Source organism: Tiliqua scincoides, chromosome 3 (assembly GCF_035046505.1).
Source record: "Tiliqua scincoides isolate rTilSci1 chromosome 3, rTilSci1.hap2, whole genome shotgun sequence".
NCBI lineage: Eukaryota > Metazoa > Chordata > Lepidosauria > Squamata > Scincidae > Tiliqua > Tiliqua scincoides.
The window spans coordinates 229231960-229259924 of record NC_089823.1 but is presented as its reverse complement, the minus strand read 5'-3'; the positions used below and the strand labels follow the sequence as shown (position 1 = coordinate 229259924).

Below are 27965 nucleotides of genomic sequence, written 5' to 3'. Positions count from 1 at the left end.
TTTGTAATATCCCAAAAGGGGAAATTTCTGAAGTTCTAATTACCTATGAATGGAAGACATAATGGCTTAAGAGAAATCTCTTCTCCATGATAAATTTACCTTTTCCAGACAAGCAAATAAATAACACATTAACATCCACTAATCCTAATTTTCCTACTTGCAAAACAATAATTATGCTGCTCTTGAACTGGTATACAGAAATAAAGCATACTTGGTGCCAGTGTGCGCACACAATTAAAATGCATCGTCATGAAGTTAATTCTCCCTTGCGAAGACATATTCTCCTTTGTTTTAAGGCAATTTAAAAAGAAATTGAGACTAGAAGGTACAAGCCATGAATCCTGGTGTCTCGGCAGACCCTCTGGGCTGGTTTACAGCTTGGTGGATTGGACCAAGTTTTATAAAAGAAATAAGGATTGTGTCATGGGGTAGCCTAAAACTCAGGAGTTAAATATGAGAAGAGATGGTGGCGCAAGAGCCAGGCCAAGCTGCTGCCACAAACGGGCAGTGATGCTTCCTGCACATCAGCAGTTCCTGAAGCCTCTGTCAGCACCAGTAAGTTGGCAGCAGAGGCATGTCATGGGGGTGGTGGGGAGAGCAGAGGGGGTAGATCAGGGGGCTGGGCTGGGGATAAGAAGAGGTGGATCTTGACAGCACCAGTCTGTGCTAGATCATATCCCCTCTTTCCCAGGCTTCCCAATCCCTTCCTCGGATGCCTACTTGAGGGGAGGGGAGGATCTGGTAAAAAATATTTTATTTCCTGCTGGCTGTCAGACTGATCACCCACCCACCCCCACTACTGGATGAAGCACATGTTCCTCAGTACAGCTCCATCAACGCCAATTCTGGGGGATAGGATAGTGCAACAAATGTGCTAGTGTTTCACATGCAGAAAGTGTCTCAAAGGAAAAATGTGTTTACCTGCGCTGAATGTTTGTACCTGCTCTTATGCATGCTGTGTTATGCTCCTTATGATGTCTGAAAGAATGAATGGGGTTTTTGTTGTTTTTGTTTTTTTGCTTTAAATGGTATATAATTTCACAGAGCAAGGCTGAAAAGCGAGAACTATGGGAAACCGTGATTGTAAGAGGGAAGCAAAATTTTGTAGAAGATGTTTCTTTTATGGTACTGAACTTGTGCCATATTTGACGTGACCCGAAGACTGTGTACAGAGGTGGACAAGGCATGGAGACCTGAACCCCTTAGGGTGCAATCCTAACCCCTTATGTCAGTGCTTTCCAGCACTTTTATAAGGGCAAGTGCAGCTCTTAAGTAAGGGAACAAACATTCCCTTACTTTGAGGAGGCCTCTGTGAGTGACACCCAACTGCAGGAGGCAGCACATGTCCCATTGGCACTGCTATGCCAGTGCTGGAAAGCACTGACATAAGGGGTTAGGATTGCACCCTTAGTGTGGCACTCAGTTGCTGATCATGGCTGACTAATGATTTTGTGTGTGTGTGTGAATGAACATATCCTTATAACCTCCCCCTTGTCTCTAGGGTTTTCTCATTCAGCATTTACCTTTGGTATTGAGAGCCATATCAGCCAATCTAATATCAATGGTGCTCTGGTGCCCCCAGCTGCTTTGATTTCCATCATCCAGAAAGGTTTGCAGTATGTAGAGGCGGAAGTCAGTATTAATGAGGTAAGGAAATCTTTCTTTGCTGTTCTGTGTGCTTCCTTGCATTGGACCGTCCTGCTGTCATGCTAGACTCCTTATTGTTTGTGTTCACTGAGCCTTTCCTTGTGGAGCAAGATGGGGCTTATAAAACTACACAGAGGTACTGATCTGGGCAGTGATTCGTTACTTAGCTTGCAGTGTTAACATGGCACAAGAGGAGGGATTTTCCCTACTCTAAAGGGACAACATTTATCACGCTGTTGGTCCTTCAGAGATCAACTATTAGAGTGTTATAGCTTAGTATTTATCTGGGTGGATTTCTTGTGATGAGGTTCTTGTGACAAGGCTAAGAAATTTAGGCTGCAATCCTAGCCACACTTTCCTGAGAGTAAGCCCCATTGAACAAAATAGGATTTATAACTGAGTAGACCTAGTTAGATAGTGAGGAGGAGAGGCACCCTAGTTGAGCAGCATGAAATGTCAGTACAGGCGTCTCTCTTTTACACAGGTTTGATTTACATGTTCTTGAAATAATGTGCTTGTTCAGTCAATACCAGAACCTAATTTATGTGGGCAAAACTTTGAAATTATTCATTATTGCTTTCTTGGCCACTGACATCTGTGGCCTCTCACTTCCAGCCCCCCCCCCCCATATGCCATCTGGGCAAGCAGAAGTCACCAGTCATCAACATGGTATATGACTTTTCCCCAACCTGTACCATTTAAATACATTCCTATGGGAAATATATGTTGATTTACACATTTTTGATAATACGCACTAATTCACGAGCGTAAACCACACGTAAAACAAGAGGTGCCTGTAGTTGAAACCTACCCCCAAAATGCAGATATGTTCAAAGTATCACTGTCTCTTCATTTAGGAGGTCTTATACGTTACCAGCTTTAGTTATTCAAAAATAATAATGAAGCAACAGAGCTAATCAGGTAAAAGAGATGGCTTGTCATACATGAGGGTGCTGCAGTTCCTGTTCTTGGTTTGCTCTCATTTTGTTGAGCCTCTTCCCCTGAACTCTTGCAAAGTAGTATTTGTTTGACTACTTGTCCTGATTTATTCCATAGACTAGATTGACTTGCAGTAATTTAAAATTTCCTCTTGTTTGGCCTTCACCACTCAAAGCAAAGCCACTTCCCTGAACCTACTTCTTTTTAGATTAAGCCACCTATACTTATACCTTCCACACTTAGATTTTCACACAAACCAGCCCTCCCATTTCCAACCCCAAGATGTGTGAGTTTCTGCCCTCAGCTTCAACCAATGGCATCACTAGGATTCGCATCACCCGGTGCGGGAGGCCTGCGCGTCTACCCATGCCATCACCCCGCTCCCACTGGTTTTTTGGCTGTACCTTTTGTTAAAACACACGTATTTCAATGTGGTTTGTTTTTCATTGCATTCTGCATGCATTGATTGATATTTATCATGATGGGATTATTTCTCCAAACTTATTCCTTGAAAACTTGTAGAGTGTCTCTCTCTCTCTCTCTCTCTCTCTCTCTCTCTCTCTCTCACTCACACACACACACACACACACACACACACACACACACACACACACACACACACAATGTCAACTTACTAACACCTTATTGCAGCAGTTCTCAAACTTTTAGCACTGGGACCCACTTTTTAGAATGACAATCTGTCCAGGACCCATTGGAAGTGATGTCATGACCATAAGTGACATCATCAAGCAAATTAAAATAATTATAAATAATTAAATTAAAAGAAAAGAAATAATTAAATATGGGGGAGCCAGTCCTGTTCCACGAAGTGAATCTACTCTGAATTAAGTCCTATTGTGGTCAGTGGGGCTTACTCTCAGGAAAGTGTGGATAGGATTGCAGCCTGTGAGCCCAAGCCTATGCATGTCTACTCAGAAATAAGTCCCATAGTGGTCAATGGAGCTTACTCCGTAGTCTGCCTGCAATAACAACCCCCCCAAAAAGAATCAGTGAGATTTCCAGCCCTCCCCAGTGCCCAGTTTAAAGTTCTTCTATTTCACGCATATCAATACAAAGACCCAACTGGCTTTGCAAGTGCAAAAGAGAAAACATTCCCCTTACCAGTTCAAGCCTCTTTTTTTGTCTGTTTTAGTGGGGGGGGGGGGGGAAGGGCTGCCTTCTGGAACATACATTGAGCTTCAGTTCCATCAGATCCGGACCATTCTGGTGTCCTCACACTCTCCTTTGCCTGGCCTGACCACCAGCCAAGGCTCTTCAGCCTACTCGCGAGTAAACGCGACCGTGAGGCTGCTTCGCTTTCCATAGGGAGCGAAGGGAGGGAGGGACCTCCTTCTCTCTTTTGTGTTTTTGGGGGCTGCATTCATTGGATCAGGACCATTCTGACATCCTCGGAGTCCTCTCAGTCTGCCTTGAGTCTTCTCAGTCCTTGCCTGGACTAAGGCAGGTTCGCCTACTCATGAGTAAACGCAGCCATGTGGCTTCGTTTGGGCTCAATAGACGCAGCTGGGAGGGAGAAAGGGACCTCTTTCTCGTGTTTTTGGGAGCTGCGTTCATTGGATCGGGATCATTCTGGTGTCGTTGGATTCCTCTCAGCCTGCTCTTTCCGATGGACTATGGCAATTAAGCCTGCTCACGAGTAAATGTGCGATATGGCTCACTTTCACTTTCCATAGGGCTCCATGCATTTTTCTTTCTGGTTTTTTTGCCATAACTTTTGAACGAAAGGCATTATTTCAGTCCTGTTTTTTGCATTGCACTCTGCTGGACATTCCACATCCAACGGTGTATGGCACAACAGGGTAGCTCCGAAAGCCGTGAAGTTAGCGCGTCCTCCCCCCGGGCACATCACCCCCCTGGCGCATCACCTGGTGCGGCCCGCACCCCCTAGTGATGCCAGTGGCTTCAACCATTGTGAACCAAACAACTTCTCAACAAGAGGGGAAGCCTTTTAAAGTCTGCAAGTGGCCCAGGTTTCTCTGCCTCACTTTGGGAGCCTTTCTGATGCTTCAGTTAAGCTCCAGTGGCCAAGCAGATGTTTCCATTGCTCCACTTTCTCCCTGAGTTGGACTGGAGAGCAGACCCAGCTTTCCGTGAAAAGAAATACATTTTCTTTGGAAGGGACATAAAGCTGGAGCAAGTAACGGCGAATAAATGAAGGAGACTGCCAGTCACAAGGAGTTTGCTAAACTTCTGAAAACAGATGTGATACATGGTCAGCTTTCACAATAATACGCTTACCAGTTTTGGTGTGGTTGATTTTTTTCCAGGGGTTTCAGGATGGAACAGTTTTTGCTGCTGGGAAGTGTCTCTTCTTGGTTTACAATCAGGGTACCTTAGCAAGAGCAATACCAAGCGGAGGGGGCATCCCCTCAGTGACCCCCTCCAGTTAGCAGGCAACAGAATTCTGGCACAGCTTGTATCCAAGCCGTTGCAAGACTATATACTGGTGATTATCCGCTGGTATGGTCCGTCACGTTGATGTGCCTCTAAAGGTCTACAGGTGTGCTGCAGAAGTTTGGAGCACAGCGGTTGAAAATTGCTGAAAGAGTCTTCCGGGTTCTGCAGCTGTTTTTAGGGCAACTATCTGTAGTAATGAATTGTCAGTCCCTCTTCCTCTGCCTGCAGAACTGAGGACTCTTGATCATGACTCATAAATTTGCCCCACCCATTTCTTCTCAGAATGGCAGTAAAGGTGGCCTACTGTGCAAGGTTGTTGGTACCACAGTGAGCAAGATAAAGACAGCAAAGCGCTCTGAACCGGAGTCAAGGCTCTATAGAAATTACGAATAATAATAAACAAGCATTTTGCCATCTCATCTAGATGTACTTGTTTAGCGACAGACAGTCCAACATTTCCTTCCTTTCTCTCTTGCCCGTCTCCAAATTAGGATGGTACCTTGTTCGATGGTAGGCCGATAGAGTCCCTTTCGCTGATAGACGCCGTCATGCCAGACGTGGTGCAGACAAGACAGCAGGCCTATAGAGACAAGCTTGCGCAGCAACAAGCGGCAGCCGCAGCGGCGGCGGCGGCTTCGACAAACCAACAGGGGTCTGCGAAAAATGGTGAAAATACTGCAAATGGAGAAGAAAATGGAGGCCACCCTATAGCAAGTAAGCTGACCTGTAAGAGGGCCTGCATGGTTGTGGCTTGGTCAGTAGGTTGCAGGTTTAATGGGAAACAGTCACCATACAGTGCCTGAGGAGGCAACCACCCCTTTTTCAAGTAATGTCCTGATTTGGTATCTGAAACAGGACTGCAGACATGTTTAAGATGCGGAGAGGCTTTCAAGGGCTGGAAATGCCCCAAACCTTTTTTTTTTTTTTTACCTTACAGCACAGGCCAACACACATTTTGCTTCCTTAAACTTTACACCAATTCCTGGGTGTATTTGAGGTGCCGATTCCAAAAAACGGCATCCGTTCTGCCCTATCACGTCTAGTTTTGGAGACAAGGCATAGCCTCGTTAGTGAATGGTTCAAGCAGCTTCCTCATGAGGAAGCCTACACCATGGCTTCCTCATGAGGAAGCTGCTTGAACCATTCACTCATGAAGCTGTACTAAATCTCCAGAACTAGATGCGATAGGGCAAAACGGATGCCGTTTTTGGAATCGGCACCCCAAATTCATATCAAACCACCATAAAGTTTGGGAAAAACTTTTCTGACCCTCAGTTTTGTAGGCCTGTGTAATTTGTGGAACTGCGTGCAGCTGTTGTTCCCCCTTAGTACTGCTGCTTCAGCACCGTTTGTTTTAATGTGTTGTTGGGGGGAGACGTCCTGTTTTCTCAAGTGATCCTGGCCAGTCAGCGATGCCATAGTGAAGCAATGATATCACACAGTCATGGAGCCAGTCAGATTGCGTGTGGTCCACTTACGGCAATAAACACAAACTGTTGGCTTAAAGGTGTTACCCCATAGCATTTGAAAATTGGTTTTGCTGCTATTTCTCATAGAATTTTTTTTGACATTGAGGCGCTTGGTATTAAAAGACTTATAAACCAGAAATTGTTAAATTTCTTGTGCAAAAGTGACTATAACGTCTTTCTGCATTCACCATACGCGAGCACCTGCCACCCGAATGGTTCTGATGGCGAGCGGGAGGGGTCGCTCATACGGCGCATTGGGACGTCTGTAATACCGCTCAGCCCCCCCCCTTTGGTTATACTACTGAGTATAAGGTACACAGGTGAAAGGTACACAGAATTGTACCCCACCTCTTTGTCACTGCCACTTGTTTCACAGTGTCACTTTCCTCATGGCTGCTAGTAGTTACCATTCACCCCCTGCCCCGAAAAAGTCACTTCACCCTGACACTGCATCACCAAGTGAGAAGACCGATGAGTTGCTGGGAGAAGCACCATCACTCCCTATCCATCTCACTAGTTTTGGCATCCCACCCCTGGACGTTCTCAGTGATTCCCCCCAGCTGTACAATTTGTGAATGGGCCAGCAAATGTAGGAAGGGGAGCAATTTTGTCTTGGCATTTAAAAAAAAAAAACAACCGAAAAAAACCCAGCCTATGCTAGTTTTTAAAAGGACATTGGCTAACATGAGATGTCAGGCCCCCAGCGCACACAGCCGTTATTTGTGTGGGTTTTTTTTTTTTTTTTTTTTTTCAAAACTCACACTTTATTTTGTGTACAGAACCTGTGGAAAGGCACATTCTTTATAAAACCAAAGTCTTCATTCCTTTCCATGTTTGGATTTAGCCTGTTAACTGTGAGTTGTGGCTCAAGCTGGAGATCCAAGCTATTGATGTAGTGGAAATGTGATGTGCCAGCCACCCCTGCTGGCTGGAAAGGCAAATGAAGACTGGCTTTCTATCAGTCTTCTCAGAGTATTTACATCGCTACTGTGTTCAGTGCCAGGGTTGCAGGAGGGTCCCACTGGAAGTAATTGTCATCCTAGTGTGCAAAAAGTTATTCTTAAGATGAGTCTCCGTTAAACGTAAGACATGCAAATAGTAATAGCACTTCTCTCCCTCTCCTCTTGGATTAAAGATAATGTTTGGGCATTGCGTCCTTTAAAAAAAAAATAGCAGGAAAATCTTTTAGCTCACACTAAGATGGTGAGTTTTACTTGATAAATGCCCCTTCCGTGCAGGCAAATATGGATTTCATAGAATCATAGAGTTGGAAAGGGATCTAGTCGGTCATCTAGTCCAACCCTCTGCTTTGATATGACCCAAACCAAAACCGCTGCTATGCACTGTCACAATTTGCCACTGATTGGTCATTTAATTGCAACATTTGTTGCAATGATACAACAATGTTACAACATGGTAACAATTCCCACAATCTGGGGTGGTGGTGGTGGTGGATAGTTGTTTTTTTAGAAAAACCCTTTTCTAGACTGCAGTTTTGGAAAAGACCGAGATGCCATTGTCCGGTCCTCCTGCCCCAAAGTGACAGATGCTATCAGTATCTCAACCTCCTTGGGGAAACCATCTACTTGTGATTATATAAGTGTTCAAAAATTTAATAAGGCAGAAATGTATTGTGCATATGTATGCGAGACCTGTTATCAATCTGCCACAAGCATTTTTATCTCACCCTTCCTCCAAAAACCTCAGGGTGGCGTATATGGTCTCTTCTCCTTGGGTCCTCACAACAACCTTGTGAAGTAGATTGAGTGGACAGATAATAATTGGCTCAGTGAGCATCATGGCCAGGTGGGGATTTGAAGCTACGTTGAGCTGATGTAAGTTCAACATTCTGTTCACTATACCATGCTGACTCTCAAGTTCCAGGACCCTGTTGTTTGGTTTGAAACCAAATTGTGCTTCACCAGCATATGGTGTTCTAAAGTGGAATTTGCCCAGTTCCACACTTTTTTTGCTATTCAGATATACGTAGTAGGATGCATCTGAAGAAGGGAGAGGCCAAGGCAAGGAACATCTCTGAAAAAAAGGACAGGAGCCAGACTCCATAGGAAGAATATGGAACCTTAGCAAAAATGGTACCAGCCGCTCCATGCAACTTTTGGCATCCTGTATGAAAAAGGGGCCAAGACAGATTAAGAAACAAAGCTGTAGTGTCTCTGGATGTCTGTTCAGCTGAAGGGTAGACATGGGGAATGGATAGGCGAGTAATCAAATGGGTCAATAGTAAACCATCTGCTTTCTTTTACTGTTCCCTATGATGCAGATAATCACACGGATATGATGGAAGTGGACGGTGATGTTGAAATCCCCCCGAACAAAGCCGTGGTGCTGCGCGGCCATGAATCCGAAGTATTCATCTGCGCCTGGAACCCTGTTAGCGACCTTCTGGCCTCGGGGTATGTTTCCCCTAAAGAAATCCAAAACAGCCATTTTTTTACACCAGTTCTGTGGGCTTCCACACAAAAAAATGCTACAGATTGGCGCTTTGCTTCTGAACCTGTTAGTGCAGTGTGACTACAGAGAGCAGTAGTCACAGTTTATTCCTAGCCATGCTAACTTAAAGAGTGAGGCTGCAGTCCTACCCAACTTACCATTGACTACAGTGGGGCTTACTTCTGAGTAGACATGCATGGGATTGCAGCTCAGTGGGATTTACTACTGTGTAAACTTGCATGGGTTTGAACTGTTAATCTGAATAACAGCCCCTGAACACTTTTTGGCAGCCATGCATCTTGTAAATGGCATTGCAGCAAGGAGACCATGTATTCTCCAGTGGAAGAAAGGTGCATTCCTTAGTATGGGTTTGCCCTTGTGTTCCTAGGCAGGGTCTAATCAAGTCACACAACCTCCTCCACACAAAGGGCTCTCATTTCCCAGTTCGGCCTTGCCTCGCTGGCAAGTCACTTTGCTCCCTCATTTTGAGGGACTTTTTCACTCTGCTTTTTTCACTGAAGTAAACTGTTTTTCTGCTTTCCTCCTCCTTCCCCCTTGAGGGGGCCAGTCCTTTAAGGCACTGGAGGGAAAATGCGGTGAAGCTCCCTCAGGGGTCCGCCTCGGCGGTGGGAGCTTTAATGTTTTCATGACGCACTTTTGTGCCGGGAGCTTCTCGTCTCCCCCGCATTATTTCCCCCCCGAGTCTGTCAAGTGGTGAAGGCAGCCACAGTTCAGAGGATTCACGGTGCCCACTGCCTCGTTCCCCAAGTGCCGCCGCAACTGAACGGGTCCCAAAACTTCGCGCCTCACACCTATTGTGGCGGAAGCGAAGGAGCTGAGAGGCCTCCTCTGCCCACGCTTCGAGCTATGCTCGTTGGGGGCAAGGCAGGCACCTTCTATAAACAGAGCGCCCGTCCTGCCCAGCGCTCCCAAGCTTCTGTAATTGACCTCTGAGGCGAACCTTTCGGGCGCCATTTTCCTTTCGCACGCTCGGTCTTGGACTAGTAGGTGCGAAGGACGACCCCCCCGTTTGACCTCAGGTAAGTGCTAATAATGGCCTTGGTTGACTCTGCAGGCTCAGCCTCCATTGCCCAGGGAGGGGAGAATTTGGCTTCTCAGGCTCAGCAGGGGAGGCACCCATTTCTCTAGGGAGGATCCCCGTCTCTCAGGAAGCCCAGTCACAGGCTATGTTGTGGGCCCAGAACCTGGTAGGTAAAGCTGTGGCAGAAAAATTAGGTCCTGCAGCAGAACCTGTGCAGGAGCCTCGGTTACTGCCTTGGCCCCTGAGTAAGAAAGCTAAACGACCTGAGCCTTCCTCGGACTCCTCGCTCTCCTGCTCTTTGGAGGCAGAGGAATCGTCCCCCAACTGCTAAGTCTTCCTCATTTATGAGGTCCACCAGTGTAAGACTCCCCCACAGAACATAGCTTGAAGGGGTCTGGGGGTGGACGGCTTGGTGAGTCAGGCTCCTCAGAGGTCTCCTTCTCAAGGGAGAAGGACAAACTCTCCGGAGAAGAGACACCAGTGTGTGCAACCACTTAGGCTCTTCCTGTGGACACTTTCCTTAGATTGTGTCCAGGGCAGCCAGAGCTCTTAGCCTTAATCCCGAGACTGAGCCTACTACCTCTTCTTCCGCCACTCTAACAGAGCTGGGGGTGAAGTTTTTTGTTTCCTCAGGGCCCTCTCAAGACAGCAGAGGTTCCCTTCTGTGATGCATTTAAATCTGTCATGCGCACAGAGTGAGCAGTGCCTGCGCAAAAGAAGCACATACCAAAATTGATTGGTAAGCTTCATTCTTTACCACAGAAAGCTTTGGACACTGCAGATTTCCGAAGTAGATGCACTGGTGGCTGCTTTATCATCCCATGCCATTATTCCTTCTGAGGGGGAATAGAGTCCGAAAGACCCGTGCAATAAGAGAGTTGAAGGGACACTTAAAAGGATGTTTGAAAACTCCTCATTTGTGCTCAGGGCTAGTGCTGCCATTGCTAATACCCAGGGCTACTTATTACTGGGCAGAGAAACTATCTGGTGCTGACTCTTCTCTCCCCAAGCCTGGGACGGATACTTTAAAGAAGTGAGCTCTATCCACATTCTTGGCTGATGCGTCCCTTGATGTGTGGTCAGTGCACGTTCCGTGACCTCTTCCCTGGTTGCCATGCACAATATCTGAGTTAGGCACTGGGACGAAAATGCAGCATCCCAAGCCAGGCTTGCAGCCCTGCCCTTTATGAACAGTAAACTCTTTTGCGAAGTTCTTGATCCTGTTTCAGTCAAAAACAAGGATAATAGGAAAATATTGCCTACTAATCGCAAAAAGAACGTTAAACCTCAGCATCAGTCTTTAGAGGCCAAGGATGGTCTTTTCGCCTCAAAGGACAACCTGAATTAGAGCTCAGTTGAGCAAATTTATATTGCATCACCACACAGCAAAGTCCTCCAACTTTCCATCTTTCAGCCAGTCCCCTAAACAGGACAAGGGCGGAACTACCTGATGCCATGCCGCTCCAAGACCCAGTGCTGGTGGGGGCAGTCTCCTCAAGTTTGCACACTGGTGGCCCACTGTGTACTCCAATGTGTGTATTCCAGAGTCTGCTGGGTATTCTTCCTTGTTTAAAAAACAGCTTTTCTGAATCTCAAGTGGTTAAACTATTTCATAGTCTACCACAAATTCCACAGGAAAAATATCAAATCAGTTCTGGCCCTGGGGAGGGCAGATTTCCTCTGTTCCATAGTCCTTTCAGAGGCTTACCTCCATATTTAACAAGGAAGACCCACAAGCTTTATCTCAGATTTTGATGCACTGACATCAATACAGAGCACTCACACTCAGGTTGACGTCACTCCCCAGGGTCTTCACCAGGATCTTGGTGACAGTTGTGGCTCATCTGCACCAATAGGGAATCTTTGTCTACCCCTGCCTGGACAATTTTCTACTTGGGGCACCCTCCAGGGTTCTAGTCTTGAACAATGTCCTGACCACGATTAAATCACTGGAATTCCTGGGATATGTGATCAACCGTACAAAGAGTTCCCTTGTTCCTTCCTAGACCCTGGAACACCTTGGGGTTCTCATCAATACAAGATCCTTGCAAGCAGCACCATTTCAGGAGCGTTGTCTAAAGCTAAAGGAACTCTTGAAATTAGTTCTCACATCCAGCTCCTTGGATGTGATGCAATTGTCCAGGCTGCTAGGAATACTAGTCTCTCTCCAGGACCTAGTAACTTGGGCTCAGTTTCACACAAGGATTGTGGCTTTAAAAAGTCCTCCATCCCTTTCAGCCACAAATAGAGAGCTAGGTTCACGTACACATCAGAATTCCCCTGCTTCCACTGATGGTTGCAGAAGGAACGACTCATGAAAGGGGTGAGTGTGGAGGTTCTACACAGAACCATCAGAGCCAACTTCTTAGGATGGGGTACACACACTGCAGGTCTTTTCACTCAGGGCAAGTGGACACCCCAGGAGACTCTGCAGAGCATAAACCTAGAATTGAAAGCCATTCACCTAGCTCTCAGAATCCTCCACAGCTCCCTACAAGATCACCATCAACTTGGCAGAACAGACAGTGTATCAGCCAAAGCTTTTAAATCACCAAGGAGGCACCAAGGCCCGAGGCCTAGCTCTAGAAGCCTTTTTCACTAGGCCGAGATGAATTTACTCTCCCGCCAAGCAGAACACCTAGCAGGAGTTCAGTACCTGGACACACACTGGCTTAGCCTCCAGAGGCTCAGGGAGGCGGAGTGGAGGTTTTGAACCCCAGGCTTTCAAAGACATGACTCTTCACCTGAGCATTCCAGTCCTGGTTGTGTTCACATCAAGTGACAATGCCCAACTTTGTGATCCTTTTCAGGGTATCAGCAGTAGTGTGCAGAAGCATGGATTATCTAAACACTGAACGGCCCATTCTGTATGCCTTCTCCTCTCCCTTTTCTGCTTCTCCCTCTGGTTCTCAAAGTCACCTGTCTGCTACGTGCGCAAGTCATTCTAGTAGCGCAGAGGTGGCCGAGGGGACCCTGGTTCCCAGATTTCCTCAAGCTATCCATCAGAGATCCTTGGAAATTTCCTCCCCATCAAGATCTCCTCTCCCAGGGGGCCGCTCTTTTACCCACAACCTATGCAGTTCCACCTGACTGTGTGGAGTTTGACAGGGTAGGACTTGCTCATCTTGGCTGCTCTTGATTCCTGCCTTAATGGCATCTAGACACCATTCCACTTACAAAAGTTATAACATCCGGAAAATATTTAGACATTGGTACCTCTACATGGCTTTTTTTACCATCCAATCCCAGTGTGCCCATGGACTTCTTATAAAATGGCTTGGACAACGGCCTGCGAACTAACACCACAGACAGGCTGCAGCCTTTCAGGGCAACTTAGGAATGGCTCTATTGAGTAGCCTATCAGGGCTCCATGGGAGAGAATAAGAACATAAGAACATAAGAAGAGCCCCACTGGATCAGGCCACAGGCCCATCTAGTCCAGCTTCCTGTATCTCACAGCGGCCCACCAAATGCCCCAGGGAGCACACCAGATAACAAGAGACCTGCAAGGCCTCCTGGGAATTGTAGTTAAGAACATAAGAACAGCCCCACTGGATCAGGCCATAGGCCGATCTAGTCCAGCTTCCTGTATCTCACAGCGGCCCACCAAATGCCCCAGGGAGCACACCAGATAACAAGAGACCTGCAACCTGGGGCCCTCCCTTGCATCTGGCATTCTGACATAGCCCATTTCTAAAATCAGGAGGTTGCGCATACACATCATGGCTTGTACCCCATAATGGATTTTTCCTCCAGAAACTTGTCCAATCCCCTTTTAAAGGTGTCTAGGCTAGACGTCAGCACCACATCCTGTGGCAAGGAGTTCCACAGACCGACCACACGCTGAGTAAAGAAATGTTTTCTTTTGTCTGTTCTGACTCTCCCAACACTCAATTTGAGTGGATGTCCCCTGGTTCTGGTATTATGTGAGAGTGTAAAGAGCATCTCCCTATCCACTCTGTCCATCCCCTGCATAATTTTGTATGTCTCAATCATGTCCCCCCTCAGGCGTCTCTTTTCTAGGCTGAAGAGGCCCAAACGCCGTAGCCTTTCCTCATAAGGAAGGTGCCCCAGCCCCGTAATCATCTTAGTCGCTCTCTTTTGCACCTTTTCCATTTCCACTATGTCTTTTTTGAGATGCGGCGACCAGAACTGGACACAATACTCCAGGTGTGGCCTTACCATAGGTTTGTACAACGGCATTATAATACTAGCCGTTTTGTTCTCAATACCCTTCCTAATGATCCCAAGCATAGAATTGGCCTTCTTCACTGCCGCCGCACATTGAGTCGACACTTTCTTCGACCTGTCCACCACCACCCCAAGATCTCTCTCCTGATCTGTCACAGACAGCTCAGAACCCATCAGCCTATATCTAAAGTTTTGATTTTTAGGATCTAGGAACTGAAATATTTAATCCCCACATGTTAACCACACATTAAGAGATTCCTGAGAGGCACTAACTCTCCTGAATCCTCCTCCTGTCAAGAGAATTCCCACTGGGACTTTAACAGGGTTTTTGCAGGCTCTCACTGCCCCATGTTGCAAACCTCTGGCCAAAACTCCTATAAGAGAAATCATTTTCGAAGTTTCCTTTCTGGTCAAATTCACTTCTGCTCTCAGAGTTTCAGAATTGACTTCCCTATCTGTGCTTCTTGACTTTTGTGTGTTCCATAAAGAAAAAGGTAATGCTACTTACTGACCACACTTATTCCCAAAGTAAACTCTTTCTCTCATGGGTTGGCAACCCTCAGTCTCGAAAGACTATGGTATAAGCCTACAGCACCTGGTATTCCCAAGTGGTCTCCCATCTAAGTACTAACCAGGCCTGACCCTGCTTAGCTTCCAAGATCAGATGAGATAGGGCATGTGCAGACAGTAGCTCATAGAGAGCAGGAAATCAGTCTTCCCTTTTTTTGCAACAACCAACTCATCCACAAGAGAAAATCTGGCACAGGTCAGATGTGAGAAGAGCACTCCCATTTTTATATCTAACATACCAATCTGCTTCATAAGTCTGAAGCTCCGTTCATTGCCTTCAGGGAAGTTCCACAGGAAAGAAAATCTTCTCCATTTTAGCATACTGGATAGTGGAATGCATAATAATGTGCTATAGAGCATCAGAGATCTCTCCTACGGAGGGTGAACGCAACCTCTCAGACGCGTGGCTACCTTTGCGAGGTGTGTTGCAAAGCAGCGACGTGGACTTCTCTCCACATGGTCACCAAACTTTTATCAAATTGATACTGCTGCTTTCTCAGATGCCTCATTTGGGAGAAGGATTCTCAAAAAGGTCCTTAATCCCTAAGTGAACGTCCCTATCTCCCACCCAGAGGGGATACTGCTCTTGTACATCCCATACTAAGGAATGCACTCTTCCTCCACTGGAGAAAAGACGAATTCCTTACCTGGGAAGCCTTGTTCTCTATGGAGGAAGGGTGCATTCCACCCACCTGCTAAAACTGGGGACGTTCTCTCTCCTTGGGATTTTTGGGGGCCAGGAGAAAGTAAAGTCAAAAACCTTTATTGGCATAAATAATAAAACCAGGGTGTTAAACAGAAAAATGACCATATACATTAATTAGACTCAACTTCTTGAGTCAATTCTTGTATAAAGGCAATAAAGGTACTTTGCCACGTGAGTTGTTAAAATTTCATTCCTGCTGGTTGGTAACTGGACGGGAGATAGTAGGGTACTTTCCCCTCTATTCCCCTCTCTTATTCTATGTGCCGTTTAACTTGACTCAAGGCTCTTCCTAGTTTCTACTTCTGACTGTGCCTGGAGATTTGTTTTCCTATCAGGAGTTACTGTGAATTGGCTCTTATGCTCAACATACCGTCTGGGAAATGAGAGCCCTGTGTGGAGGAGGTCATGTGACTTGATTAGACCCTGCCTACCAACACAAGGGCAAACCCATACTAAGGAATGCACCCTTCCTCCACAGAGAACAAGACTTCCCTGGTAAGGAATTTGTCTTTTCTCTTTATGGTCTCTTGCAAAATGTTAAGCAGTGATATGAAGAGTCAGACTTGCCCAACATCCAAGCGCTGCCTTGACTTAGCAAATTGAATCTAGAGGAAAGTTAACTGCCAATACACGTGGACCTGGCTTGGTTGGGGTTCTTGTCCATTGGGGCTGGAGGAAGGAATAAACCTTAACTTCCCTTCTTCTGAAGTTCTTGTATTGCAGACTTTTACATGGGTATTTCATGAAGATCCAGGGGCCACCCATCTAATGCCACTACTCCCGTATTGGTACTTCCATTGCCGACTCATGTCTATTTGCCAGTTCTTTCTACCAATTTAGCAACTAATCTCTGCTGAAAGTAGTTTCTCTATTCCCTTCTGGTAGACATGCATGTAGCAGTACAGCTCTGTTCCCAAGTGCCTAGAAATGGGGCTGTTACAATCCAATGGATATATTTTTTGTGAATTGATAATCTTTTTTTGGTTTGATTTCTAAATGCCCACTTTCACTGTCTTTTAAGACATTAATGTAGCTTCTTAGTTTTACTTCTGCAGATCTGACCTGCTTTTGTAGTCCAAAAAACAGCAAGAATATTATTTTGTAGAACGTTAAAAAAAAAATCATTTCCACCAGTACAATGACATCTGTGTAACATTAAGGCAAAGACAACAGAAATGTGCAAACTGACTTAAGTGTTTTGTAAAAGCATTCCTAAGTTAGGATCAGTTGTAAACACTCAATCTTGCCCTCACACTAGTATTGCTTTTCAAAAGGAGCAGTATCTTGAAGATCTCGCTTTTACTCTCCAGTGTTAAATTCTTCATGGAAAAAAAAAAACCCAGTATGTGTTTATTTTGCAGATCTGGAGATTCAACAGCAAGAATATGGAACCTTAGTGAAAACAGTACCAGTGGATCAACACAGCTGGTCCTTCGGCACTGTATACGGGAAGGGGGCCAAGATGTACCAAGCAACAAAGACGTGACGTCTCTCGATTGGAATGTAAGCAGAAACTATAAATGCTTAAAATGCCCTGGGAAAATTCAGACTCGCAGCTTCAAATACTTGGAGTTCTGATGAACGTTCATGGGGCGAGGGAGAGGGTGTGTTTCTGAACTTTCACTCTGAGTTGTGAATTATGGCCGCTTTTTTTATTTCTGCTGCAACACCATCAGTGCGCATGGTTACATCAGATTAAAAACAGATGCCTGCTGAAATGTCAAAACGTTGTGTATCTGGGATGATATCCAGAAGATATGCAGGGAACTGAATTGCTAGCTGTGCAAACCTAGTGGGGTTTGGACCTTTTCAAGAAATGCAGCCACCCTCTACTTTGCCCGGCCAGGGCTTTCAAAACTCAGCAAATGCTCAAAAGTGGTTTTTGGTAAATCTTTGGTATTTGCTGTTCCTAGAAAAAAAAGGCTACGGTCTCAACAGGCATATGCAAACCCCAGAGCCTGCCTAAATTAGCTCTCCAGGAGATGGTCCTGAGCAACAGAACCAAAACAGGAAGACTGGGAAATAGCAAGTGGAAATGACCATGTGTAATTACAAACAGACTTTATTTATAGCAGCCCTAAATAGAGCTGTAAGCAAAACAAGAAAACTGAAAGAAGGTTCAGGTGAAACAACATCATATCTGCCTGTTAACGGTTTTGAGTGAGTTAGTTTTAAGTGGGATTAAATTATTTCTCTAACTTCATTAAGAGTCTCAGCTGTCCTGCTTGTGCATGAAAGACCCACCATAGAATAGTGCTGGAATGGACTCTGGAAAATTTGTTAGTTGATCTGAAACATTGAAAAGGAAAAACGGTTTGGAATTGTTTGGGCCTCCCTAGTGATAGTGAATTGATCCCAAAGTGAATTGATGGGATCTACTGCAAGAACTTAAAGTAGACCTAAACACTGGAAAAAATTCTGAACTATAAGAGCAGTTCGCTATTTTCTGCGGGAGGTTTGAGGTTCTGCTTTCCTTTTAGCAATGGTTTCCAAACTTTTTAGCACTGGGACCCACTTTTTAAAATGGCATTCTATCAGGACCCACCTAGCTTTATGAGACCAAAAATAGTTTCATTTTTACCAGCCACTCAGGCTTCCATCTTTGTCCTTTTAACTATGGTGCAGGGAGACCACCTTCCGGAGCACTTGTTGAACCCCACATTCATTGAATCAGGACATTTATGGTGGCCTTTGGTAAGAGCTGAGGCACAGGCACCTACCCGCGAGTAAATGATCGTGTGTGACTGTTTCACTTTCCATAAGGCTCAATGCATTTTGCTTTTTAGTTTCGCAACCCACCAAAAACCGGGTCCCAGCCCACAGTTTGGGAACCACTACTTAGTGGTATTCAAAGCAAGCATATCTTGATATACTGCTGCATGAAAATCCCCCGTCCAATTTTTCCACCCTGTTTGCAGGTAACAAACCGGGGGGGGGGGGTGAGACAGGGAACAATGTAACAGTTCTACATTATATACTGTTATTCCAAGGGGGCATTCTGGAGGAATAAATGGTGATGCCAGGAGGACCACCACCAATGTGAAACTGATGGCAGCAGCCAATAGGAAGCCTGGTCTCCATTCTTGGTTTCCCCCCACCCCACCTTTTTCTTCCCTTTGCCCTCCCTTCTCAATTGAGACTTTTTCATTTCATCTCAACCAGAGCTTCTCAGGAATGCTTTAGGTATAGCAGTCAGCAAAAGACAGTTTCTGAGCAAGGTCTGCCTCAGCATCAACACATCATCCACACTGTCATGTGATACGTTTGCAGCGTTTATTGTAATTAGGACTAGGATTGCCACCGAATTTTGATAGGAATGACTTTTCAAATTGAACTTGAAATTTCCTGTTCAACTGAAACATCCAAGAAATTTCAAAAGCAAAAAAAAAATAAAAATTGAAATTAAAGTTTATTTAAACCTGGAAAGTTCTGCACAATCTATACTACATTGAAAGAGCAATGCCACTTTTAATAAATGATATAGTAGCCTTGGTCAAGGAGCTCCTTGCCGAGTGAAGGGATCTTCAGCGTGGGGTATCTTTCCTGAAGTGTGGACTAGATGGCATAAACATTGATGGTATGACTCGGCTTGCATTTACGTTAGAGAGATTCTTTTCAGTGAAGATTTGTGCGTTTTACACTATTATGACACCGTCTTAACTTTCACACCACAGAGTGAAGGAACGCTTTTAGCAACGGGGTCATATGATGGATTTGCAAGGATATGGACTAAAGATGGTGAGTAGAAAGTGTGGCTTTCCGTTTTTGTTCTTCTTTCATGCATAGCAATTCACGCTATAATATGTTCAGGCTTGCTTTTTTAATTAGTTTATTTTAAAATTGTAATAATTGCTCTCTTTAACTTTGCAGGTAATCTTGCCAGCACGTTAGGGCAACATAAAGGTCCCATATTTGCGTTGAAGTGGAACAAGAAAGGCAACTTCATCTTAAGTGCAGGCGTGGACAAGGTGAGAAGACATTAGGCTTATTAAAATTCACTGTTGCAAGATTAAATGATGAGGTATCAAACAGTTGTAAATTATGTTAGCACCTAAAAGATGTAAGAAAGCTGTGTGGGTTTAGAAATAACAATCTTAGCTACGACTTGATCAGTCCCGTAAGATGGGAGGTGATTTATATGCAGTGCAGACAACAGAAGTGATCTCTTAATACCTGTGGAAATAGCAATCCACGCTGGTATTAGGAAAAAACTGTCAAATAATGAACTTGTAACAGCAGGTGAGAGCTCCAGAGAGCTGCAGAAGCTTAAGACTAGACCAGACAAATATCAGAAGAATCATAAAGTAGAATGTTTGCGTTGTTTACATATGATGTCCCCTTCGATTTCCTTTTGCTTCCAGTTATCACAAATGCTCAAATACAAGCGCACACAATCACACAGGTGCACTCTATCTCACCTGCGGCCTTAGATCTTTCATCCGATAGTCAGTGGTGCACCCAATGGACATTGGTGTATCTCAAAGAATCAGAGATTCCAATATCAACTCATACATAATATTTAACAGTATTGCATAAATAATATTTACTGCCGGAGCGGGATAAATGTACAATAACAGAAGTGAGGAGGAAAAAAAATTAACTTGCAATGAGTTAAAACAGTGTGCTAAATAGACTAGTTGCTAGTGCTATGGAGGAGGTTGAGTAGTGTCTTCAAGAAGGGAAGGAAGGGGAGGAAGATTTAGGGGTGAGATGACTGATGTTTTTGTAAAACAGTTTGTCTACCCAGAGTGACCAAGGGATTGGAAAGCACATTGTAGGTTCCTGAGTTGAGAGAGGGGAGTGCTGGAAGTTGGGAGAAATTCCAGCAGAGTTACAAGCCTGCAGTGGACTGAGATTCTTCGCGATATGCCTGTATAGCCTGAAATAGGTGTAGCCCCAAACAGCAGGCCTGCTGAATGAAGTAAAGGGCTTCATGTGTTTGCAGTAGTGGAACAAGTCTCTCCCAACTGTACAAATATTTTTAATGGAGACTACAGCTCTTTTGTAAGGATCCTAGGTATTGGTTAAGAGGAACTGTATGAGAAGGGTGCCCTGGGCTCCTGCTTCATTTAAGTTTCATGTGCATATGCAGAATGTAGAATGGAAAGAGACTGAGCTCACCACCAGTTGGCTGCAGGTGAGAAAGGGAAGTGGGGCCAAAGGCCAAAGTTCCTGATTCATATCTGCTGAGGTGTTGTGTAGTTGAGGTGTTGGTGCTGTGGACAGTGAAACTTGTTTGCCCAGCAAGCTCACAGGACAATTATGGCAAAGCCCAAGCAAAAAAACAAGGGGATTGACATAGGGAGGATCCCAGCATGTGCTGGGCTGAGACTTGTCCAAGGTTTAGGGGGAGGGGATGAAGAGGAAGAGGCGGCAGAGATGAAGAGAAGGAATGAGAGGTGAGAAAGCCAGTTACCCATCCTAGTTGTCCAGTGACATAAATCTGGCAGGCAGGGGTGCAACACACCTCAGCATGTATGGTTCTGACGCACAGGCTTGTGGGTTAAGAACTGAGAACAATTGTGGCCACACTCCTTACAGCGTATTTGTCATATAGACCAATGTTCACCCTGTTCAAATCTATTGTTCTTAAATGGTCCTTGATGAGCCATTCTACGTTCTCAGGGGAGGGATGGTTTCATGTTTTTGAGCATTTTCTGATTGCACCTGGAACCTGACATTCAGTTAACATTGGGCTCTGATTAGGTTGGTAAGGAAGACCCAGAGGCTCAAGGTACTCTGTCTTGTTGTCTCAAGAACAGGATCTTCCAGCAATTGTGCCTTTGTCTTGCAAGCTTGTATAGGATGGCAAGGCCAGATGTGGTCAACTGTGGAATTTTTCTGTAGCCCACAGGAGGAGGGGCGTGTTGTATTGAATCACAGGAAGAGTTTGCCTGTTGCAAGAGCCTTCTAATGCAAAGATGTCACACAATTACGTCTCCTCTTAGCATTCACCATTCAACACATACACGTGTCTCTGTGTACACACAGTAAATTTCCAAAGGATCATTTCTTACATTACGTGTCTACAATCATGGAGGGAAGCAAAAGGCAGGAGAAGGAGCACGTAAGCCCAAGGCTTGCAGATTTTCCCCTGGCTGGGATCATAAGGGGTGATCCTTGCCTGAACAGACCCAAAGTCCTCATATGAACCAGAAAGTGTCTGTTGGCAGCAGCTGTTATTGTACAGCTTTCTGAAAAGTGAGCTGAATATTGTATGAACACATATTTTAAATGACCAAAACACTCCTTGAGGAGGGAAAGGAATTTGTGTGTAATGTTCACTAGAGAAGCGGCAAGTGAGAAAATGTTAAGTGCCTTCTCAGCTCTACTCAACACTTAAATCTGCTCTTTTTCTGGGGGGGGGGGAGAACCATTGGGGCACTTGTAAATCGCTGTTGGCTTTTGGATTCAGATGCATTTGAAGGAAGATATACGTTTTCTTCAAATGATCCCCTCCACACAATTGCTGAATACCCAGAGAGAACAGGACTTTGTCCCCTAGTGTTGGCGTACCCTCTGGTCATACCTCCAACATTTGCATATTCCGCCAAAGATATGAAAGGGCTGCACATGGTTTTGCTTGTATGTTGGTAGGTGTTTCCACATGATCCAGAACCCTCACCATCACAATCACAGGTGCTGTTCAGGATTGCGTGGAAGCCCCTGCTCACATATAATTGTGGAGGAAATTATCCGAAGAAGGCTTTAGCAAGTATTTGAAGGAAGATGAGTGGATCAGGATGACAGTCAAACGACTAATTACTTCAAGATAACAGAAACATGGAAATAGTACTTTTCGGATGGATGAATTTCGTTTGGGCCTCCTTTTCTTTTTTTAATGGTAATTCTAGTCCTACAAAATATAAAATCCAGAATGATGTTGGCCCAGCTAATACAGCAGGTGTAACCAGTGGGCAAGTACGATGAAGCAAGTTTACGATTGTTTTAAAATGTGTTTGTTTTTTTTAATTCAGACCACAATTATTTGGGATGCACATACTGGAGAAGCCAAGCAGCAGTTTCCTTTCCATTCAGGTGTGTTTTACTCTTCAAAGAGCAGTTAGCCTTTTTTTTTTTTCTTTTCTTCTTCTTCAAAAGGGGAAGGGATGAAAAGAGTTTTGGGGCTCGGTTAACCCCAATTTTATAGGCTTGCTTTTTTGCATTGTTGCTTTAAAAGTCTTGACTGGGTATACTCTGAACACTCCTTATGCTTCTTTGTACCTTTGGTTTAGTACCCAAAGGTTTGTTTTGCCATGCTTTGGAAAAACCACATACTGCAAGATATTATTAAAGTGGGTCACATCCTAGTGTTGCAGATTGCTGTATCATTAGACCCAGTTCTCTTTCCAATAGCTGGTTACCATGGTCTTTGTCCACAGTTGGTTAAATCTCTAATTTGCATCCCTTTCTGTCACCTGTTGTAATAGACAGCATGATCTAGCCTTGAGTTCAGCTCTGAGTTTCTGTTAAGAATCACTGTTCATTTTCTTTCTCACTTTGTTGCATTTTTATTCTGCCCTTCCCCCAAGAAACTTCCCCCACATCTATTTTGAGGATTCACAACCACCGAATCCGCACCTGAGAGGTTGGGGTGTGTGTGTGTGTGTGTGTGTGTGTGTGAGAGAGAGAGAGAGAGAGAGAGTGCACGACTAGCTAAGAGTCATTTAAAATATCCTTTAAACTTGTAAATTGTATCATAGTTGTATCCATAAGTCTGCACCTAGGTTAGGTTGGGCAATTGTGACTTTCCTAAGACTACCCACCAGCTTCATAACTACACATTCAAAGCTGGGTTTCTTGGGTCCAGACTGTGGGGACCGACGTCCCATCTGAAATGGCACTTAGGCTGAAACCCCAGGTTCTGGCTGGGGTGGAAGCCTTTGTGTTTTTTGGTCAATTTCAGAAATAGCTGGAGGTCTCAAACATGGTAAGTAGTCATTGTGGTCACCAGTCATGTAGCTATGGGGGGCTGGCCGAGTAAGTATTGTAGGCTCCGCAACACACCATGTAAGTGGCCCCTCCCACTCACCATTGGAAGTGTTCTGGACAGTGATGGCAACACGCTGCCCAGAATGGTTTTAATGGCGAGTGGGAGCGGCCGCTTACATGGCACTTTGCAGCACCTGCAATACTTACTGTGCCACCCACTTGTAGTTGCACTGATGGTGATCACTTCCCCCTTACCACACCAGATGCTTTGGTCATGCGAACCAGTGGCTAGTATTACCTGGGGAATATCCCTTGGCTGCAGTAGTCCAATCCCACATGTTCCCAGGCCCCGAGTGCAATGCGGGAAGCTCTGATGACACTGATCCTTTGACATATTAGAAGAGGCCTGGTTGCAATGAGAGTTTCTGCCCTTGTCCAGAGTGTGTTGAGCGATTAACCCTGAATTTCATTCACTCTTTCATCTGTTGACTAGTCATTGCTTGATAACATGTGCTCATGATCTCAAAGAGGGTGAGAAACAACTCCTTACTTTTCTCTCTCCCTTTTTCTTTCTGTTAATAGCACCAGCATTAGATGTTGACTGGCAGAGCAACAACACATTTGCCTCCTGTAGCACAGATATGTGTATTCATGTCTGTAAGTTAGGCCAAGATAAGGCCATCAAAACCTTCAAAGGCCACACAGTGAGTATTGGTTTTTTGGTTGCTTGTACTGTGTTCCTTACTTAGTGCCTGAAGCCCACGCAGAGGAAAATTAAGAGACCCAGTCTAACCTTTGAAGCTAGAGCACAGAGCTTTCTTCCCTGTGAGTAATCATAGCACAGTGCCACACACGCTGGGTGAAGAGGAGGGTCTTTACATCATCGGGTATGGCACCCAGGCAGGCATGAGTCTCACTGCCTCATTTATTTTAATTAACCCTGCTACAAAGAACTGAAATAGTCTCAGACCACTGTTCTCATACAATCATAATGTTTCAGGGGAGTTCATGAAATATCTTTCCTGTCCTTCTGTAATTAGATGTAATGCTTACCTGACACATTCCTGGAGCTTGAGATGAACTTAGCTAGTTGTTAGGGGAAACGAAAGCTGTGCATGCCATCTGCTTGAGGCATTGACTACTCCTGCAATTGTATAGTCTGCGCACCCTTGCTGTGTGTGATGATGGTATTATTAAAAGAACGGCCTTAGTCAATCCTAGAGAATGCCGTGTAACAGGGAAGAGGAAACAGTCTCTTTGTGATGGTGGGCCTTTCCCTTGCAGTTGTAACCTTCTGTGTACATCTGTTGTCTCTGACTACATCCTAACCAGGTGCTGACTTTCATGTTCTGTCAATCCAGGGCTGGCCTTAGGCGCTGTGGGGCCCAATTGGAAACACTTTTGCAGGTCCCTCTCTAATTTTCCCCCTCTACTGGTTTTTTAGCTCTTAACTTGAATGGAGCCTGACCAAGGGGAAAAAAATGGTTGCTTCTGTGCAGTTGGATAGGACCCCTGTACCTTGAGTGTTGCAGTGCACACCCAGCCCGTAGCACTCCCCAACTCTTGCCCATCGCCACCCCATCCGCAGCAGTCCACTCCAGAGTGAGATGGCAGAGAGGATGGTGCTAGGAACTGCAAGGGCAGGAAAAGAGCAAGCTGCACATGAGGCCGCCTGCATGGCACCAATTTAGGGCCAATAGGAAGCAGTGGTGGTCTGGAGCTGCTTCCAATTTGGGGCCAATCAAGTGCTTCCAAAGTGACCCAGTTTCAGGCTAAATGGAAGAAGCAGTGAGCGGAAGGGCAGCGCAGGGCTCCCACCATGCACAGGGGTGAAATTGCCCCAATTGTCTAAAAGCTGACTCTGTGTCAATCTTTTTACATGACCCCTCCCCCTTTCAGTCATACTTTCTGTCTTGTCATAGTTGAGTTGAGAGCACCCAACTTTCTGTCTTTATTTTGCTATGAAACCAACAAAGAGGTCAACTTTACTTTCACTTCTCAATTTCAGAATGAAGTCAATGCAATCAAATGGGACCCTACGGGCAACCTTCTGGCATCTTGTTCTGACGACATGACTTTAAAGGTAATTGGGCTGTTTGGGACTTTAATAAAATGTTTAACACTGTGCTTTGTCAGCCACATTCTTAAGGTGGTATAAACCATTAGATATTGGTTACCAAGAAGGCTTGAGCGTCTCTGGACATTTTTCAGAGACTAAATATTTAAAGTACAAGCTTTATGTACAAAATGCAAAATGATGACATTTTATTTTTCTTTGCCGAAAGTATTTTAATTATGCTAGATCAGGGGTGCCCAAACCCCGGCCCTGGGGCCACTTGTGGCCCTCAAGGCCTCTCTATGCGGCCCTCACGGAGCCCCTAGTCTCCAATGAGCCTCTGGCCCTCCGGAGATTTGTTGGAGCCCACACTGGCCCAACGCAACTGCTCTCAGCATGAGGGCAACTGTTTGGCCTCTCGAGTGAGCTGTGGGATGAGGGCTCCCTCACTGCTTGTTGTTTCATGTCTGTGATGCAGTAGCGGCAGCAAAGGAAAGGCCGGCCTTGCTTTGTGCAAGGCCTTTTATAGGCCTTGAGCTATTGCAAGACCTTCATTCATTCATATAACTTCATCTTTAATAAATTCATTTATGTAAATTTATTCAAATTTGAAATGTAAATTAATTCGGCCCCCGACACGGTGTCAGACAGATGATGTGGCCCTCCTGCCAAAAACTTTGGACATCCCTGTGCTAGATCATTGTGGATCACAGTAGGGGCCCATCGAGGGCCATCCAGTTGCACCTATTTTCTGGCCCTTGTTGTCAGCACTGGACAATTGAAAATATCTTGCTATTGTGACTAGAGGCCATTCATGATTTCCGCTGTGGTTTTCTTATATATATACTGTAGTGCCTTAAAACATTACTTAGGAATTGATGGGTGCTGCTCCCCAAATCCTTACATTTTAAATTAGACTTTGGGAAACCAATGGGGTAGAAAGCGAAGTAGGTAAATGCAGGTAGATGAATTTAAAATGTGGTTACAGGTAGAATTGAGAAGTCAGAAAGCCAAATGGAAAAATGGGGTTTGAAGAGGGATTTGACACGAGGGATTGAGGTGAGATGCCACATGCATGTTCAGAAGTGGCCATTACACATTGTGGCCATGAACTCCATGACTCAATTACATGTTGCTTAATTGAGTTTTTTTTAACCCTATTTTTTAAACTTCTATTGTTCCTGCTACTGAATTGACTGACCTGAATTGATCCAACTGAATTGACTCACTTCACCACCCCAGTGTAATCAGGGAAGGTCTATGGCAGGGGTGCTTTTTTGGCTCGAGAGCTACTTTGAAACCCAGCAAGGCCCGGAGATCTACCAGAGATTTTTTTACAATGTTCGTGCCATCATAACATATAACATTTATGTGTACAATGTATGTTGGTGTACCTTGAGCCCCACTGAGTATAACAGGACTTACTCCTGAGTAGACATGCCTAGGATTAGGCTGTGAGGCTGCAATCCTAGCCACACTTACCTGGGAGTAAGCCCCATTGAGTACAATGGGCCTTACTCCCGGCATTTCCTCCCAGAGGCACCTGAAAGGGGGGGGGGTGTTGGCACTCCGCGATCTACTCATTTTGCCTCGCAATCTACCGGTAGATCGCGATCCACCTATTGAGCACCCCTGGTCTATGGCAAATACTCATGTGGCCTCCAGTCTTATTTGTTAAGATAAACTTCTTCCTGGATTAAAAAGTGTTGTATGCCGAAAGCTGAAAGTTGATTATGAAAATATTAGAAAGTGCACAACAAAGATCTTTGCATATAGTGAATTTTTAAGAAGGATATGCAGTTTTTGTCTTTTGACATGTTTTTTCTCTGTGCAAAACTCAAATAAAATTTAAAATTTTGATTAAGAAAAAATGTATCGTCAAGTGTGCTGGAGGACAAAATGGGGGTTTCCCACTCATGTCTTTATGTTCTGTATATTTTCTGTTCCTTACACCAACTTTTGAGATTAAGAAGTCATTGCCAGTGTAAGATCAGTTCAAAGTGATTGCCATTTTTGTATTGGCATTTCACATTGAGGAAATGAAATGGGTGTCTATGTTAAAAATATATATATATTATCGCCACCTTTGCTCGACAGATGCAAGAATTGCTGTATTGGTGGGAATGAGCTACGGGAAAGTTAATAGGATTATTTTGTTTTTCTTTTTGTCATTTCCTAGATCTGGAGTATGAAACAAGATAGTTGTGTTCACGATCTACAAGCACACAACAAAGAAATTTATACTATCAAATGGAGTCCTACAGGGCCAGGAACAAACAACCCAAATGCCAATCTTATGCTAGCAAGGTAAAATTGCGGCCAGAGTTTCATGTGAGATGCAAAAAAGAACTCTAATTCTTGTGGCCGTTTTTCCATTCTCCAAGCTTGTCCTTTGGGCTTCTTCTTTAGAGAATTAACACTGTAGATTACACTCTCCACTCTTCCTTTACTTAAAAGACTGCCACGGAATATAATCTTCCTGCCTTTCTCCAGAATACTTATGATGCTCTCATATGCTGCAGTACCTACAACAGGGCCCAAGAG

General features: G+C 44.8%; 1 protein-coding gene across 2 annotated transcripts in view; it reads left to right on the top strand.

Moving 5' to 3' along the window:
- TBL1XR1 (TBL1X/Y related 1) overlaps positions 1-27965 on the top strand; it is a 205816-nt gene that overhangs the window by 164716 nt on the left and 13135 nt on the right. For both annotated transcript variants that reach the window (XM_066619236.1, XM_066619237.1), the window contains 10 exons: positions 1502-1647; positions 5496-5718; positions 8755-8887; positions 16795-16936; positions 19108-19171; positions 19304-19401; positions 22411-22471; positions 23948-24069; positions 25374-25448; positions 27601-27728. In XM_066619236.1, the coding sequence (XP_066475333.1) occupies positions 1502-1647; positions 5496-5718; positions 8755-8887; positions 16795-16936; positions 19108-19171; positions 19304-19401; positions 22411-22471; positions 23948-24069; positions 25374-25448; positions 27601-27728 (1192 nt within the window). The remainder of the gene's footprint in view (positions 1-1501; positions 1648-5495; positions 5719-8754; positions 8888-16794; positions 16937-19107; positions 19172-19303; positions 19402-22410; positions 22472-23947; positions 24070-25373; positions 25449-27600; positions 27729-27965) is intronic.